Here is a 16,883-nt window from a genome sequence, read left to right as displayed (position 1 = left end):
AGCCAAAGAAATTATATGAGTTTTAAAGTCTTTTAAATTTAATTTCTTTTCTAAGAATAATTTGATTAATAATAGATCACCAAAATAGGTAGGACAAGTAAATTATATGAAATATATTTGGAAAGAATTACAGCAACTATTATAAAAATAAAAAATATGCACACATTTTTTTAAATTCAATTTTCATTGTTAATTTTATGAACTGGTAAATTCAAAATAAATGTTTCAAAGTTGTGAATTTCATATAATATTGCTTTTATTGAGTAAAAAAATAATAACTCAAAAATATAATTGTAAATTCTTACTTTACAGTTTAATAAAAAGTGTTAGAATTAGATAGTCAAAATCATTTAAAATGATGAAAAAATATTTTATTTTGAGTTGTTGAAAACAAAGAAATGCACTAATATAGATGCCTAACTTTCTTTGGTATATACTAGAATTACAGATCTACTTTAAATTTAACATTTCAATGTTCAATTTCAAAATTAAAGACTGATTGTATATGTTTTTTTTAATAGCATATTTATCTTTTAAAAACAAAAAACTACAGTATACACACAATTTTACTTGATATAATTGATTAGTAAAGTATTCATGTCTATGTAAAAAAGAGGATTAAAAAAAAATTTGTGTTATTACCAGCTAAATTACTATAATTCATTTTTGGTTCTCCTAGACCGCTTTCAGGAACAAAATTTAAACCAACAATATGGGATTTACATAAAGTGTATTGCAATCAATAAATGAAACTGCATGAAAATTCATTCAATAATCATTTTATTATGACGATTTATTAATTCTCAAAATCTACACTTAATCACATAGTTTTAGGATAAAGGGAAAAATAAACCATATACTAAAGAGCATAGGCAAATAAATCTCTTTACTAAAGTAAAATCAATAAATTATTATTATTACCCTATGGAAGATGTTTGTTTGGTTCTATGGAGACAGGGAGGTTCATTGGAGGTTATTGTTGTTAAAAGGAGGTCAAACATTAGAAATATTTAATACGATTATTTGTCCCAATATAAGAGCCTGAATTATTATAAGACCTGAGACCCCACTGGGCATAGGGACTCTAAATGTTACTTATAATTTTTGTGTATTTTTCCTTAAGAATTGTCAATAAGAATAGAATTATGCATTAAAGAAAAAATTGAATTCTGCATTAGCTAACTAATATATCATAATTTATTTATGTTATAAATATTTTAAAAGCATTTTGCAAATAAACAACATGTAAGTTTGGTTTAAAGTTATGCCCAGTGGGGACCTCAACAGTTCTGTGCCTACAGCCCCTGAATTTTCAAATTAGGTTTTGCCCTATACCAATTATTATAATATCAGCCCCATAAAAAAGCCATGCAAATTATTTTTATTATTATTACATTAAGATTGTTGAGAGTCTACTGTATGTCCTACTTTTAATAAATATAATCGATTTTAAGATCGTACGCACACAATTTTTGTTTGTGATATTGGTTTTAAAATAATAGCCTTGAATTACATGGTTGTTATGCTTATCTTAACATCCATGAATTTCTTGGTGATAATTGCATGGTTGTTGTAATCCTATAGCCATGCAAATTAATCATTATTACCTTCTAATTATATCACAGATAATTAGAAGTCTACTGTTTGTCTTGTGTCTAACGAAAAAAAAAAAAAAAAGACTTTCCTAATGTGTGTGTGTATTATATAAGGAACAAAATTTTTGTTACAAGGCTCAGTTTTAATTTAATTTAATTAAATAACCATGCAATGCATTTTATTAATATTATATCCCAAATAATTGGACGGCCACTGTACACATTATTTTTAATAAATAGAATGAATTTAATCCTAAATCAATGTAATTTATACTTTTATAATTTTACCTTAGATAATCAGGACTCTATGACATGTTCTATTTCTAATGAATAGAAATGGATTTAAAACATGTTCATATCATACAAAATTTTCGTTATAAAGCACAGTTTAAATGTAGTTGTAAAAAGAAATCAGAATGTATAGATACTAAAAGTTAAAACAATTACGATATATCACTAGAAGAGCATTTCACTATACAAAAATTAACTATCTAGGCATTCTGTGAGCTAAATGCAGTTTAACACTTTTGGAATAAGTAGGAACACGCCTAGAGACAGATATTTGAACACTACCCACTGTTCTTTTAGGTTGCTGCTGTTGAGAGGGAGGTGAAAGTTGAATATGAGAGCTGGTATAATACAGTCAAACCCCGCTATAGTGAACCTTCAGGAGACCAAAATTTCGGTTCACTATAACTGGGAGTTGACTATATCTGTTCCGCAAACAATTGTAACTAATGGTTTCGATCTACTTCTTTTTATTAAACATTATTTAAGTAAATGAACAATAAAATTAAATACAAAAATGACTGAAAAATAATACATAGTAACAAAAAAATTTGTTAACTTGCTTTTATTTTTTATTACTTTTCATCCTGTGTACAAAAAAAAAATTAGTAATCTTTAGCAGATGTAGAGAAAAATTTGTCCATACATCTGCCTTGTTTAGGGATGGAAAAGTGAGATAAAAGAAGCAAACAAGAAAAAATGCTTATCGCTACATTCCACACTATAGATGGTTTTAAAAATCACTATAAGTATTTATTTTGAAGTAGACATTTTAAAATTATTAAAAAAAATCAGTGAAAGACAGAAAAAAGTTCATAATATCCAACCTCACTTTTTTAGTTCACTATATCCACAAAAAATAACATTATACGTGTATAGCAAGGTACGGGACCGAACATTTCGTTCACTATATCCGGGAGTTCATTATAAACCGTGTTCACTATGGCGGGGTTTGACTGTAGTTTGTTTTAAATTCTACGTAACCTGAAGAAAGAGAATAAGAGCATAAAAAGGTAAATATATCACTAAAAGAGCATTTCACTACACAAAAATTAATTATCTAGGCATTCTGTGTGTTAAATGCAGTTTAACACTTTTGGAATAAGTAGGAACACGCCTAGTGACAGATATTTGAACACTACCCACTGCTCTTTTAGGTTGCTGCTGTTGAGAGGGAGGTGAAAGTTGAATATGAGAGCTGGTAGAATAGTTTGTTTTAAATTCTACATAACCTGAAGAAAGAGAATAAGAGCATAAAAAGGTAAAAGAGAAAGAAATTGAAACAAAGTAAATTTTTTATAAGACTTTTTACTGATAAAGCATACCATAACGATCAGATTTAGAGATATTTTATAATTCAATATAATTTCGAGAGAAAACTTATGCAATTTTAAATCATATAATTTTTTAAATATTTCATCTAAATAACTGTATAATAAATTTTATATTTAAGCTTGTCAAAAATTTATTTTTTGTTTATAATTCAATGATGAATTTCATTTTTGACGCAAAGTTAATAAATAAATGTTGCAAAGAGTATCAGCACAAAACTTTCTTGCATTAACATTAATTATAAATTAGTTGAAAAATTAAGGTAATAATAATATAAGTAATGATAATTAAAGTAATGATAAATTTTTCATGAAAATAAGAAATATATTTTATATTTCAATGTAAATTCAAGAGAAAACTTCTGTCTTTAAAGATCATATAATTCATTTTAATATTTTATCAAAATAACTGCATAATTGATTTTATAACAAAACTTGTCAAAAATTTATCTTTTGTTTATAATTCAAATGATAAATTTCATTTTCGACACAAAAGTAAATTAATTAAATGTTGCGAAGAATACATGCACATAATTTCTTTACATTTAATTAGTTATAAATTTAAGTTATAAATTAATTGATAAATTGAAGTTAAAGTTGAGAAATTTTCCATGAAAATAAGAATATTTCTAAAGTTAGTTAACCTTTCAAGTTGCAAAAAGTATAATTATAATTAGAGAACAAAAACTCATTTAAACTCTAATAATAATAATAGTTCACAATAGAAATAAACAATAAATGACATTAAAAATTCAATTAAATCACATGAATAAAGATAGTTAGTAAAAAAATTTAAATTTGGTAAACTGAAACAATATTAAACATACTTAACAGATAAAATATTTTTTAAATGCAAAATATAAATTACATACATTTTAAAGCAGATATAAAGAGATTATATTTTTAGATTTAAAAATTAAATGTTCATGAGTAACTCACCTGAATTTTTAGAAATTTCACATATTTCACATTTTTCTAATGCCGGATGATTTACAAAAGTACACTTTTTACATTTCCAGGAATTCTTTTCATCATCTTCATCATACAGAATTTGCTCAGATTTAACTGGATTTTCTTTCTTAGAAGCTTTTTGTCCTAAAATTAGAAATTAAAAATTAGCTCTAATTATAGACATTTGACACATTTTGATTTTATCTAGATCTCTCTCTATATATATATACATATAGTGTGCAAAAAAAAAAAATTACAAAAAAACGGCAACCCTTTAAAACTTTTGATCTAATGATTGGATCTTCAGACTCTAGGACTCATTCCGATTGATTCAAAAGGGTAACCTCAAATCTGCTAATTAATTAGTGCAGACAATATTTTAAGTTACGAAATCAAATACTAAAGTGTACTTTTGTTGAATACACATATACCCTTGAACCATTTAGTCTTAGAACATGAAGATCCAATCATTAGATCAAAAGTTATTTAGGGCGGTACTTTTTTATTTCGCACATTGTACATCTGTCTTACATAGTACATTATCTTACACTGTAACATTTGTCTTACATAGTACATGATCTTACATAGCACCAAAATGACTCTTTAGTGTCATTATTTCTCTATCTAATTAGTAGAGCTGTACTTAAATTTTTTTAATATTTAGTCATATTAATGCAGGAAATGTATTCCCCACTTTATGCACATGCACTTCATTGTGCACATTCTAACCCTTTAACTAAACAGTGGTTAGATGGGCAACCTCGCGCAGCAAAGCTGAAGAGGCAGACAGACTCTTCTTTTATGTTAATTGATTTGTGTTCAGTCCTGATATTAATAAATGTTTGTCAGTTTAGATATGGTCGTTGCCTTTTCCAATAACAATAATAAAGTATAGTAACAACAGAAAAATGCAATAGATATCAATATAACAAAGCTTATCCTAGTTGTAAAACAAGAGAATTAAGAGTTTACAGAAACAGAATTACAAATAAATTAGTATATAACAAAAGAACTCTCTCTCAGAGATGTAACAGCTCAAAGCTGACATGTGCCCATTCAAGTTTTCTTAATCTAGGGCATTGAGGTGCATGAGCAAATGTTCTAGTTTGTTGGTTAGCCGAACAAGGGGCTGAGTCAACCCAACCAGTCCGAGGACGAAATCCCGGACCTACAGTATGAGACTCAGCCGCCAAACGTCAATTAAATAAAAGAATTATATATAAATTAGCATATAGTACATTTTTATTAATAAAATTAACATGTAATTAAATTATCCTTGGGGTCAATGAAAGTTAAAGGTAGTCAATAGTTACTCTAAAGAACATTAAATTGTTATACATGACAAGACATAAACATGACATGAAATTATACAACAGCAACTTTTACTTATAACAGTTATCTATAAAAACCTGATGAAAATCAAATTGGAAAAAAAAAGAAAATATAATAACAAAATAATTAAAATAGTAATTGTAATTACGAAAATAAATTACAATAAAAATAAACTCAAATGGAAAGTACAATAATTTGGAATGCTCACACATTTTGTTTAAAAACTGAGAGTAATGAGTTAAACTTAAGGCATGAGAGTGCTGAAACACCTTTCCTGTGGTTTGCAGTATAAGTTACAAGAAGGAGCAGCAACTAACTTATTGATTGTATCGTCTGATTGAAATTAAAATTATGTTGCGCCTACATTATTTTTAAAGCTTTGAAGAGTCACCTCTTCCCAACTAGTAGTTTTAAGTCTCACTTGCCGCGTTCTTTCAAAATCATTATAAACCACTCTCTGGCTTCCTATGTTCTAAAATCCATGCAAACTCCATATATCACCATGGGTCCCCCATGAATTAATCAGAAAGGGAAAAATCCTTTAACACCATGGAGAACAAAAGATTCTTGTGGGTTTTAAAATAACCCTTTGATGCAGCAGGGACACCAGTGTTCCTTTTACATATTTTTTAATAACAAAAAACAGCCAAACAGTTATGATTAGATTATCGGAATTATATTTGTTCTAAAATATAAAACCCAAAAAAAAGTTGTTTGAAAATTTTTTTCATTCATATTTAAAAATTTATCAATAATTGACTTTGTAAATTAAAAAAAATTTCAATGGCAAATAATTGTTTCTTATTGATCTGAATAAGAGCAAAATTGAAAAAATACTGTTTGGAAGTGTGCCTTGTTTAGGAGATTTTACCTTCAACAAAGAAAAAGACACTGGTGTTTTATCCCGTATTTCATATCCATAAATTATTAAATTTCTAAATATTATATTTTTTACTTATTGTGAACTATATTAATACAAAATAATGAAAAAAGTACGAAAAATATGTTGAATAAAAGTTCTGCGTCAAAGCTTTAAAGGAGAGTGATAGTAATGTCATCAAGAACACTTGGCACACAGATATTAAAATCACAAAATGAGATGAGGTGCTTTGTTAATAGTGGGGGGGGGGGANGGGGGGGGGGGGGGAAGGTGATATCGCATGTCTACCTTCATCTAAAAAAGGTACCTCAAGATTAAATCGAGTTAGCATGCCTTATATATTAGTGAATTGATGATTAATAATAGTAGTGGTAGTTATGCCACAAGACTCCCCCATTAGAATGTTATCAGGGATAGAATTCAATGGACGGATAAAACTAGTTGCCATATTTGCGAAAGACCAGGAGAGCTGCATTAAGTTCAACGAATTTTGAGCGCTTGAGGTGAGAGCTGTATTAAGTTCACGGTTGTGTGTTTGGTCTATCCTGTGTTGTTATTAGCAATTGAGTGTGTGCAGAATCCCGTTGTATGTAGACTGAGAAGCAACAGCGTGAGGAGGACAATGACACAGTCACAAATAGCAATTCAACAGTTCAATGTGAACCATCTATCGAAGTGGGCATTACTTTCAATGTAGGGGAGTTCATATCACGTCCGGATCACCACTGTGGTAGTTGGTAAATTCTCAGGAGACTAATCATTAGAATTTACATCATATTAAAATTTATTAACATTCAAAATATTAAAGTAAAAATAAGGTGAATAATCAGCATAGCATATCAAACTACAGAGACAGTTTATATTGCTCTGGCGAATGAAAAGTTAAAATTCAAGTTTTTGCTCGTAACTGTCGCAGTTACAATTAAGGTGAGTAGCCGCAATGGCCTTAAGGATGGAACTCAGGGAAAAAAAGGAGCAGATAATTGGCAAAGGTTAGTTGTGTATGTGTGAAATTAATTCAATAATCTTTTACGACATTTATTGTAGCAATGAATTTTTAATTGCAATTCAAATATTGAAGAATAAACTTTTAAATTAAAAAGAAAACTATCAACACACACGGCACAAACTGAAATAGTTTTAAATGCACATTTTGCAGATATAAAACATTAAACAAAAAATTAAATAAATAGCTAAATGTATAAATTTATTTAAATAATTGAAAAATATGAACATAAAAAAAGGAATGCTGGAAATAGCACATTTATATATCTTAACATTTAAATAGATAATATGAATATTGTAACAAAACCATACAAAATATGAATAAATTTCAATCGTTTAGTAACAATATAAAATTTACAGTAAAAACAATAATAAATAAATTTGAAACTGAAAGACCAAAATGTATCTGTTAAAATAAAGCTAATAAAATATATACAAACCACTATGAGAATATAAAGCTAATCCATCATTTGGTCCAGTGAAGATGTTAGAATAAAAATCTTCATTTGTTTCTCCAACTGGAACTATTGAAATAGTATAAAGCAAATTAATAAGAAACAAATTATTTCAAATACATAAATTATAGAGCAGATCAAAAGCTTTAAAAAAATCACGGGTTTCTAAACTCTTTTATGAAAGAAAAACATTGCTATTAAAATGTTTTAACAAAGGCTTAAGCTTCTACCATGGCTGAATGCCCTTATATAGCAAGACGGAAAAGAGAAAAAACTGGTACGTAAGACATTTCATTCCAGCATTTTTTTCGAAAAAAATAAAATATCTGTAACTATCAAGATTTCTTTTATAATTTTAGCATATATATAAAACTGCTTCTTTTCCAAGATAAAGTATATATTGTTGAATAGTTTAAAAAAAGAATAAGTAAACTCCTCCCAAAAACTAGATATAACTGAAAAGGATTTACTACCAGCCTTTCCTCTTTTCCGTCTCGCTTTCACCCCTGGCTTCTACTAAGAGCAAAAAATGATTTTATTTTTTAATTTGATTTTAACATTAGAGTGATTTATATCTCTTGAAATGAAAGATTTCAAAACTCTCAAAATTATTAAAGACAGTATTTATATCAGCAGTTAGAGTACTATGGAAATTTTTTCATTAAAAGAGAACTTTTCCTTAAAATATAAAAAGGACTCTACAAACAAGCTAAAAATATTTTGATGTTTGGTTGGAAAAGTTTTCAGTTAATAAAAGGTATAAAAGTAATTGCAGCACTTTTGTACCTTAAAAACAGTAACGTTCCTTTTCAGCAGTACATGAAGCAGAAGTACAATTGCAAAGAGTTTTCAGTACATATACATTGTTTTCATGTACTTCATTTTTGGCATCTTCTTCTGACTGTCATTGTCACTCCAGTGCTTTTTGTTTTAAAATGAATCTAGACTTAAGACACAAATCTACTGAAAATATTGTAACTGCTTACAATTAATGTAGACTGTGAACAAAACTTTAAAAGAGAAGTTGTGAAGTCAACTGATGTGGTTTACGTTAATAATTCACTATAAGGTTGATATTGAGATTACATTATTTGTATTTTATCATTATTATATAAGATCTTTTATCATATAAAACAACATTTTTTGAGAATTATTTGCTATCATAACTGTTGTGAGTTAACACTTATTTATTATCAGGTTAAATTTTGTCCATTTCTGGGCCAGTACACTATGTTGATTTTGAAAATAAAATCTACATTTTAACACTCTCAAACACTAAAACAAACAATATGTATATTAGTAAAACAGTAGAGTTGAAACTTGACTTTAACAAAGCGGCTACAAAAAATAATGTGCCCTCTACTATGCCATAAATTTATTTTTCAGTTAAACGAAAATTATCAACACACTGCTTTAAATTTAATGAATATAATAATAAAAAAAATATAATGTAACATAAAAATCATATACACTTACTTTGACCTTTACTAATCATATCATATTCTAAGAGCAGGCAATTGCATTCTAGTCTTAGTTGCCGATTTTCTGCTTTTAGTTTTTTAATAACTTCTCCCTGAAATGAAATAAATAAATTTCAATTTGGCAATAAATTTAAAACTTCGGCAAAAAAGGGCATAGTTTCATTTTTGTAACATAATTCATCTTTATACATTCACATCATGTCATAGACGTAAATGAAAGGTAGATAGATTCAAAAATTTATAAACAGTTAATTTAGAGTAATAAATATAATAATATAAAACAATAATACTCATTATATCCACAATTCTTGAAAAATGAAGCATTAAGTAAGAACCCAGCTAAACTGTTATTTTCACTTTGAGTATAAGAACTGTATAGTATTGTATATACAACCCAATTTCCATTGCCTGCACATTTTTCATTTATTGAGGCTTAATTGGTTGAATATTTGGACCTTTTTAATAATTTAAAGTGAACACAGTAATTTGATAAACTCAGAATTTAAAATTTTTACCTTGTTATCATTTAGCTGAAACATGTATGCAGCATATAATACTAGTACTACTGATGGAGCCGTAAGTGTTAATATATATTCAGTAGGTCATAGTGAAATTAACAAACATGAAAAATAATTAAACTAAAAAAAAATCCAAAATTTCAAAGAAATTATCATTTTATTATTACAGTAAAATTAAAAGAGTTGAAACTGAATAACGGGCCATTCTATTTTAATACACTACTATTTTGCAGAGAGATACTTTTAAACAGTTTCGCATCACTAATTCCAGTAACACACACGCAAAAAAAAAAAAAAGAAGTAAAAGAAAAATAAACATTGCTATCTAAAGCACTTTAGTTGTAACTTGTAAAAAAAGAATCTAATTACTCTATATTAAACCTCTAAAAATTAAAATCCTCATCGCTTTATATTAATAAATAATAATACTCACATATGAAGAGGATACTATGTTTTCTTTTCTCTTAAGTAATTCAAACTCCATTCTATTAACTTCTGATTTTAAATTAGAAAATATAGATTTTGCTTTATCCAATTCTTCTTGAACAATTTTCAGTTGGGAACGTTGATGACTTTTAACAGCTATAGGAAAAAATAAAATTAATAAATAATTCATAATAATTCTAATTCTCAAAATAAAAAACAAAATATAACTATCCAAACTAGACAGTTATTTAAGTTTTTAAATTTTAAAACTAAAGAAACAATTATAACAGCAAATGAGCGGAAGTACAGAGTGCAAAATAAAAAAGATTTCACCCTGAATAATTTTATTTCCAATGATCGAATTTTACGTACCAAATGTCAATTAAATGTAAGTGTCTTAAAATATCCCAGTACCTTATATAACAACTTTACTTTAAAATTAGATTTTTAATTATCTGGCCATGTGTGATTCACAGAACTAATCAACAATTATTTCATTATACCTTTTTCTCCTTCTTTATGCTACCATGTAGATTTTTTCCGATAATATACAAATCTATTTTGTTTAAATTTTATTAGTACTTAAAATTCTTATTTAAATTAAGACTCCCTTTAAATGATTGTCAGGCTTTTTTTTTAGAGTCTCAGAACTATAGCCAGTTAGCTGATAAGAATTTAAGAGCATTTTATATATTTAAATTACTCAGTGCAAAACGTCTGACTGATCGTCTTAAATGATGCACCTTTTTTCTCGAAGATTGAACAAACAAATTATTTATTTATTTGTTTTTTATTTGTTTGACTTGTAAAAAGCAAATGCACATTTTGCAACTTGAAAAACCACAACTGCTTGCTTTGTTTTTTAAATGACAAGAATTCTATCTGTAACTTTATTTCGACGTTTAAGTTTGTATATTACACTGTTTACGCAAGATATTATTATTAGTATAATTTGTTATCAGGAAAATGCCTTATTTTGTTAAACAACAAATACTAAAAGTTGAAATTTGTAAAAAAATTCCAAAGTCTTGCTATTTTTAGAATTATCGTCCGATTTTAAATATATAATAAAAAATAAGCAATTTTTGAACCCATATATTGATATTTAAAAATTTAAAAAAAATGCAGCGAAAGGGTTAAAATTCTTCTTAAAGAAACTATAAATTCAAATTTTTCCCATATTTCGTCATACCTACCCAGTTTTAGATTGATGGGTACAAACTCATCTTAAAAGTAGCTGGTGTGCAATGCTGACTACACAGTCACCATCATGCCTTTAATCTCAAAATTGCAGAGCCTTAACTTCTAGGGCCCCCTTAGCACACAACTGGCTTTTGCTAGTTGTGAGCTAAGTTTAGTACTTTTAATAAATAATTTAGCACTTTTAATAAATAATTTTACTTTCTATAGGTTTAGTGTTCCTTCAAGTTAAAGTTAAGTAAATGATTGGGATCCAAAACTTGTATTCACATTTTTCAAAGGATAAATTCTGTATTAATTCTAATACAATCAATAAAAAAATACTTCATACCTTTTCTAAAATAGTCTTAGAACATATTTGCCTCAAGATCTTTTTAATTATTTAATGCTACTTTTATTCTAATGCCCAAATTATTTATACCCTGAGCTGAATGTTTAGCTTTTAAAAAAATTTTTACATCATTTTAATAACAGTAATATATTGATTATTTTGTATTCTTAGTCATTTTTCGGATGCTTCCTTTTACTGCATGTTGGAGGCTATAGCCCTTTCTCCCGTTTGCCAATAATTCTATTAGACATTGGAAACTAGGTTTACTCTGAAGCCAGGACTCCAGCATTTCGGAGTTCCTCCTTATTAAAAGTGGGTCCCTATTTAAGATATAAGTTCTCTTCCTCTTTATTCATCTATTAATAATATAGTACATACATATTCATAATTTTAAAACAACAACAAAAAAGGTGTTAAATTTGAAAAATCAAAGAAAAACAATCTAATATAAATTCAGAATACTAATTTTTTCATAAAGAAAAAGTTTTTTATTTTATTTGAATGTTTAAAATTAGGTTATGATTTATCCTACATGCAATTTTTTTTTTTCCTCTTTGGAGAATTGCATGTTCCCAGGGACACATAATAAATTATTTTTCGTTTCCAATTCATGACGTGTATTTGACATTTTATAATGTGTGACCATGGGGTCTGAACTCCCCAAAATGAGTAAGAAAAATCACGAAAATAAATGGAAAAAAAATTGTTTTCTACTTGATTGGAAAAAAAATCATCTAAAGAAAATTCAATGTCACGGTAAATTACACTTATTCTAACTTTCTGGAAAAATTGAAGCACATAATATTTTGTTAATGGTTTCTTATTTACTTTCCTTATCTAGGCAAAAAACTCACCTCGTCAATATGGTTGTCTGTTGCAAAGAAAACAAGAAATAGCGTATTTCAAAAAGAAGGGGTATCTCTCGCTGACCTGAGCCAAAACCTGTCTTAAACATTGTGCCACACACCTTGAAAGAGTTAAACATCGTAACCATAGTCACCGACATTGCTCCAGATGAATGCCGGGGGTTTACCTAGATAGTTACTATTACTCTTTGGTTAGCTTACTTAGAGATTGTGAAGGGCATATACAGTTATATAGTTAAATAGTAAAATTCCTTATACCCCCTCCCATAAAATAAAATCCTGACTAAGCCACAGTCAAAAATATTCTAGATTATAAATGAACATCCTACCTTGAATGTAATCCGGCGTTGTTTGATAACCATGCGAAGGAGGGTGCTTTAGTTCCTTTTTATTGTTAGGATCTAAAAACCAGCCAATATCTTTACTAGATCTCTGATCACTAACAGAAGAAACTGACACATTTTCTTTCTGTTCAAAATATTCAGGATGATTGTTCAAATTTATTTGTGGAATTTTCACTCTCTTAGATGAACTAGAAAACTTATCGAATTTGAAATTTAAATTCTGACTAGAAGATTCTGAATAATCACTACTATAGTTTTTTCCAGAGGAAACTTTATTAGAAGAATAATCAATATTTGGATTTTGGGCAACAGGAGGTCTTTGAAGTCTTAAAGCTGTAAATGTTGCACCCTGTGCACCCACCGATATCTGAACATGAGAGCCGAAGTCTCTATAGTTACAAGGCCTCCCCATACCAGTGGGAACTGAGGAAATTTCCAATGGCAGCTGATCTGAATATTGAGGTTGTAGCTGAAAATTTACTGAGGTCGTATGGCGGCCAGGTCTTGAAGAATGAGAAGCAGTAGCACATACAGTATTACTATATACATTCATTTGTTGTTGTTGATATGGTAGCATGGGGGTTATACTAAGTTTCACAGCATGCTTTTTCGATGAATCAGTCTTGTTTGAATTTGTAAAGCTTTGATTGAAGTTATTATCACTTGTACCACATGGCTCTATGATATGTTCCTTGGTAGTGGAAAACATCATTTGATTAGAATAACTTGGATCACGAGGAATCTGTTGAAATACATGACTAGACTCTGGAACTGATGTAAACATGTTTACAAAAGGTCTTTCAGAATCATCTATAATTGGAGCAGAGCGACTCTCTTGTTGTGGAAGATTAGCAAAGTTTGTAGATTTGGTGGATAAGTGGATAACGTTTGTACTTCGGTTAGTTCTAGGAGAAGAACTAGGTGGATTGGAAAATTGATGCAAATCAGAATCCTTGAAATTAAAGTTATTAGGAGCCATTTTGAAGTTAGGTTCAGGAGGAATATTAAAATTTATAATGTTTGATATGGAATCAAAGTTTTCTTCGGTGCTTTTAGTTATTTTGTCGTTGGTTTTATTATCAGTCTGGCGAAAATCTGAGAACTGATGACTATGGTGAAAGTGATTTTCACTTTCTTGTTGAAGGAGACTTAAACATTTAGCTTGGTCTTGTGCATACTAAAAGACAAAAATAAATTCAGTAAAAAAGTACTAAATATAAAATAATACACAATTCTGATTTGATACATTTTGCAATAATAAAAATTTCATATACATAATAAAAGCAAGCCAAGCTTTTAGCAGTTAATAGTAGAGGACTGAATATTGAAGAAAAAGAGGTGTAGTGGATCTAAACAGTATGTTTCTTATTAATATGCCGTATTTTTTACTAGCTGGTACACAGTTTCTTAACTCTGATTTGCCATTATTTCAATTAATACTGGACTCAATTAATTCTGGTGTATACTATTAAATTTATAAATCTTATTTAATTCCAAAAATTAGGTTTGAGTCAAAGCATCTGACTTTGCAAAGCCACACAGTCACAACTCCCACAAAGATTTGAAATTCAATTAATTTTAAATTAATTAATTTTAATGAATATTTTTTAAGTTATAGCAAAAAAACACAAAACAAAAAAAATTATGTTCATATCTCTATAAATATTTAAAACAGTCTTACGAAATTTTGTGTAATTATTGTATATAATAATCTAAATAATTGTAACAAGTAACAAATTGTTTGCGATATATATTTTTACTGAGTATGTTCAAAAACACGATTTATTGTTGGTCCGTCAAACCCCTAAAAGCTTTAAACTTTACTGATAAAGTATGAGGAAATCGCATGATGTAAATACTTCTGAAATTATGATTCTTTTAGTATTTCTTGAGAAATATAAAAAAATGAATGTACATTGATAACAAAAGAATTCTATATACATTGTACTACAGATATAACTGCTATAAAACTGTGCAGTTTTAATATTAATGTGGAAAGAGGTGTTTTATCTGCCTTCAAAAGTGATAAGCACCAGAGAAAAATTGCTTCATTGGGTAAATTTTAATCATGAGTTTGCCGTGAGAAATAAAATCATTTAAAAGATCTTTACAGAGCCGCGAGGGCTTAGGTGATAGAACGTGGTAGGTGATAGACCGGGGTTCGATCCTAGGGATGGCTGGTCGATACGAATTCCGCATCCCGCTTGCACCGACCACAGTGCTCACGTGAAATATCCTCAGTGGTAGATCATGGGTTAGAGTCCCTTTGCCGTCAGGTTAACCGTGGGAGGTTCTCGTGGTCTTCCTCTCCATGTAACGCAAATGCGGGTTAGTTCCATCAAAAAGTCCTCCACGAAGGCAAATTTTTCCCATTACTTGATCAAGGAGTTTCCTTGTCTTCTGGATTGGGTTTTAAATTACAAGGCTATGAAGTTGAACATTTAAAGTCGTAAACCCGAAAATTGGGTCGGCTGTCAATAACGGTTATGAAAAAAAAAGATCTTTACAATTAATAATTATTTTAATGGAATTAACTACTAAAAATGGGTCTTGCTTAATCTAAAAATATAAAGTCCCCAACAAGAGCAAAAAATAATAAACAAAAAATATATATTTTATCTTTATAAATTGTCTTAATTAACTGTTATAATTGTCTATATGTCTTTCCATTTTGTGAACATTTTATAGTATTGTTCCGTACTGATTGATGTGAAGGACAGGTATTCAGTTAGTATTTATATAAACATTTATAATTGCATTAAATATCAGAACTCTATTAAAGAATACATACATTTTGAAGTTATACAAAGAAAAATGAATAATTAAGAATTCCAAGCAATATTCCTATTGAACAACATTTCTAGATTCAAAGGTCACTAAATAAAAGATATTAAATTGCACTTACAAGAAAGACATAGTTTCTTAAGGTATCTTCAGGCAAGTAAGGGAATTTTGTCTTCATTTCCAGGAACAAATGCATATTGGCAATGTTCCTACTTGCCATTTTTATTCACACCACTTGCAAACATATTAGGTACACTAGAGTAGAACACTATAAGAAAAGGGGGGGAAATGTAGAGCAGATGAAACCAAAACCATTTTAATATTAATTTTATATCTACATTAACATTTTAATAGAATTTAGCAACTCTATACCAGCGGAGGTCAATCCTTTGATCCTTATGGACGTCCAAGCAACAAATATTTAACCTTAACCACCACCATCCCAAGCTTTTCGAAAGAATTCTCCAACTGATGAAAGTAGTTTTAAAACGTCGTCCCCAGAACAAAATTGATATGCTTCAGGGACTTCATAAAACTATACTAATTAGAAAGTTGTACCAAGTGGCAAGTTTTCAAATTGACACACTGTACGGCACCGTACACACTCTTTCAACGAAGTTTTTATTTACATGATAATCAAAGATGAGGAAGAAAAGTAAAATAATGATAATGATTCATAAAATTTATGATTAATAACTTAATAATTACAATAATGTGACAATATTCAATCAATGTGACTTCCTTAGTGGGAGGAAAGGGAAGAAATTTAACTGAAAAGCAAAGCAAAAATCTTCCATCATTAACTAATTCTTTGTGCACCACTATTTCGTGACCACTGGTCTATACTGCATACACCTACTTTATTTTGGGCTGAGATATAGGGTGGTTAGAGTGGTAATGAGCACTGAGGTCCCTGGTTTAATTCACCTTATCTCTCTCCGATTCCTCCACCAGAAGAAAAAACATTGTCCCTTATTGCTCTCTCTCTCTCTCACACACACACACACACACGCTTTTACTCTCTCTCTCTCACACACACACACACACACACACGCTTTTACTCTCTCTCTCTCTCACACACACACCTGGTTTAAAC

General features: G+C 28.8%; 1 protein-coding gene across 6 annotated transcripts in view; it reads right to left on the bottom strand.

Annotated features, from left to right (window-relative positions):
* LOC107457301 (TGF-beta-activated kinase 1 and MAP3K7-binding protein 2) overlaps nt 1-16,883 on the bottom strand; it is a 47,503-nt gene that overhangs the window by 9,889 nt on the left and 20,731 nt on the right. For 2 of the 6 annotated variants that reach the window (XM_043044602.2, XM_016075439.3), the window contains exons 2-8: nt 15,909-16,055; nt 12,989-14,180; nt 10,270-10,418; nt 9,314-9,410; nt 7,823-7,906; nt 4,154-4,309; nt 2,889-3,115 (exon numbers count right to left, since the gene is read on the bottom strand). In XM_043044602.2, coding sequence (XP_042900536.1) covers nt 2,940-3,115; nt 4,154-4,309; nt 7,823-7,906; nt 9,314-9,410; nt 10,270-10,418; nt 12,989-14,180; nt 15,909-16,007 — 1,953 coding nt within the window. In that variant the 5' untranslated portion in view covers nt 16,008-16,055 and the 3' untranslated portion in view covers nt 2,889-2,939. Of the gene's footprint in view, nt 1-1,963; nt 3,116-4,153; nt 4,310-7,822; nt 7,907-9,313; nt 9,411-10,269; nt 10,419-12,988; nt 14,181-15,908; nt 16,056-16,883 lie in introns of those variants that run through there. The other 4 variants (XM_016075440.3, XM_071185607.1, XM_016075438.3 and 1 more) reach the window with 3 other exon arrangements.

This window comes from Parasteatoda tepidariorum, chromosome 9 (genome assembly GCF_043381705.1).
Source record: "Parasteatoda tepidariorum isolate YZ-2023 chromosome 9, CAS_Ptep_4.0, whole genome shotgun sequence".
In the NCBI taxonomy this organism is placed as follows: domain Eukaryota; kingdom Metazoa; phylum Arthropoda; class Arachnida; order Araneae; family Theridiidae; genus Parasteatoda; species Parasteatoda tepidariorum.
Note: the sequence above shows the minus strand (reverse complement) of the source record. Positions and strands in the feature narration are given on the sequence as shown.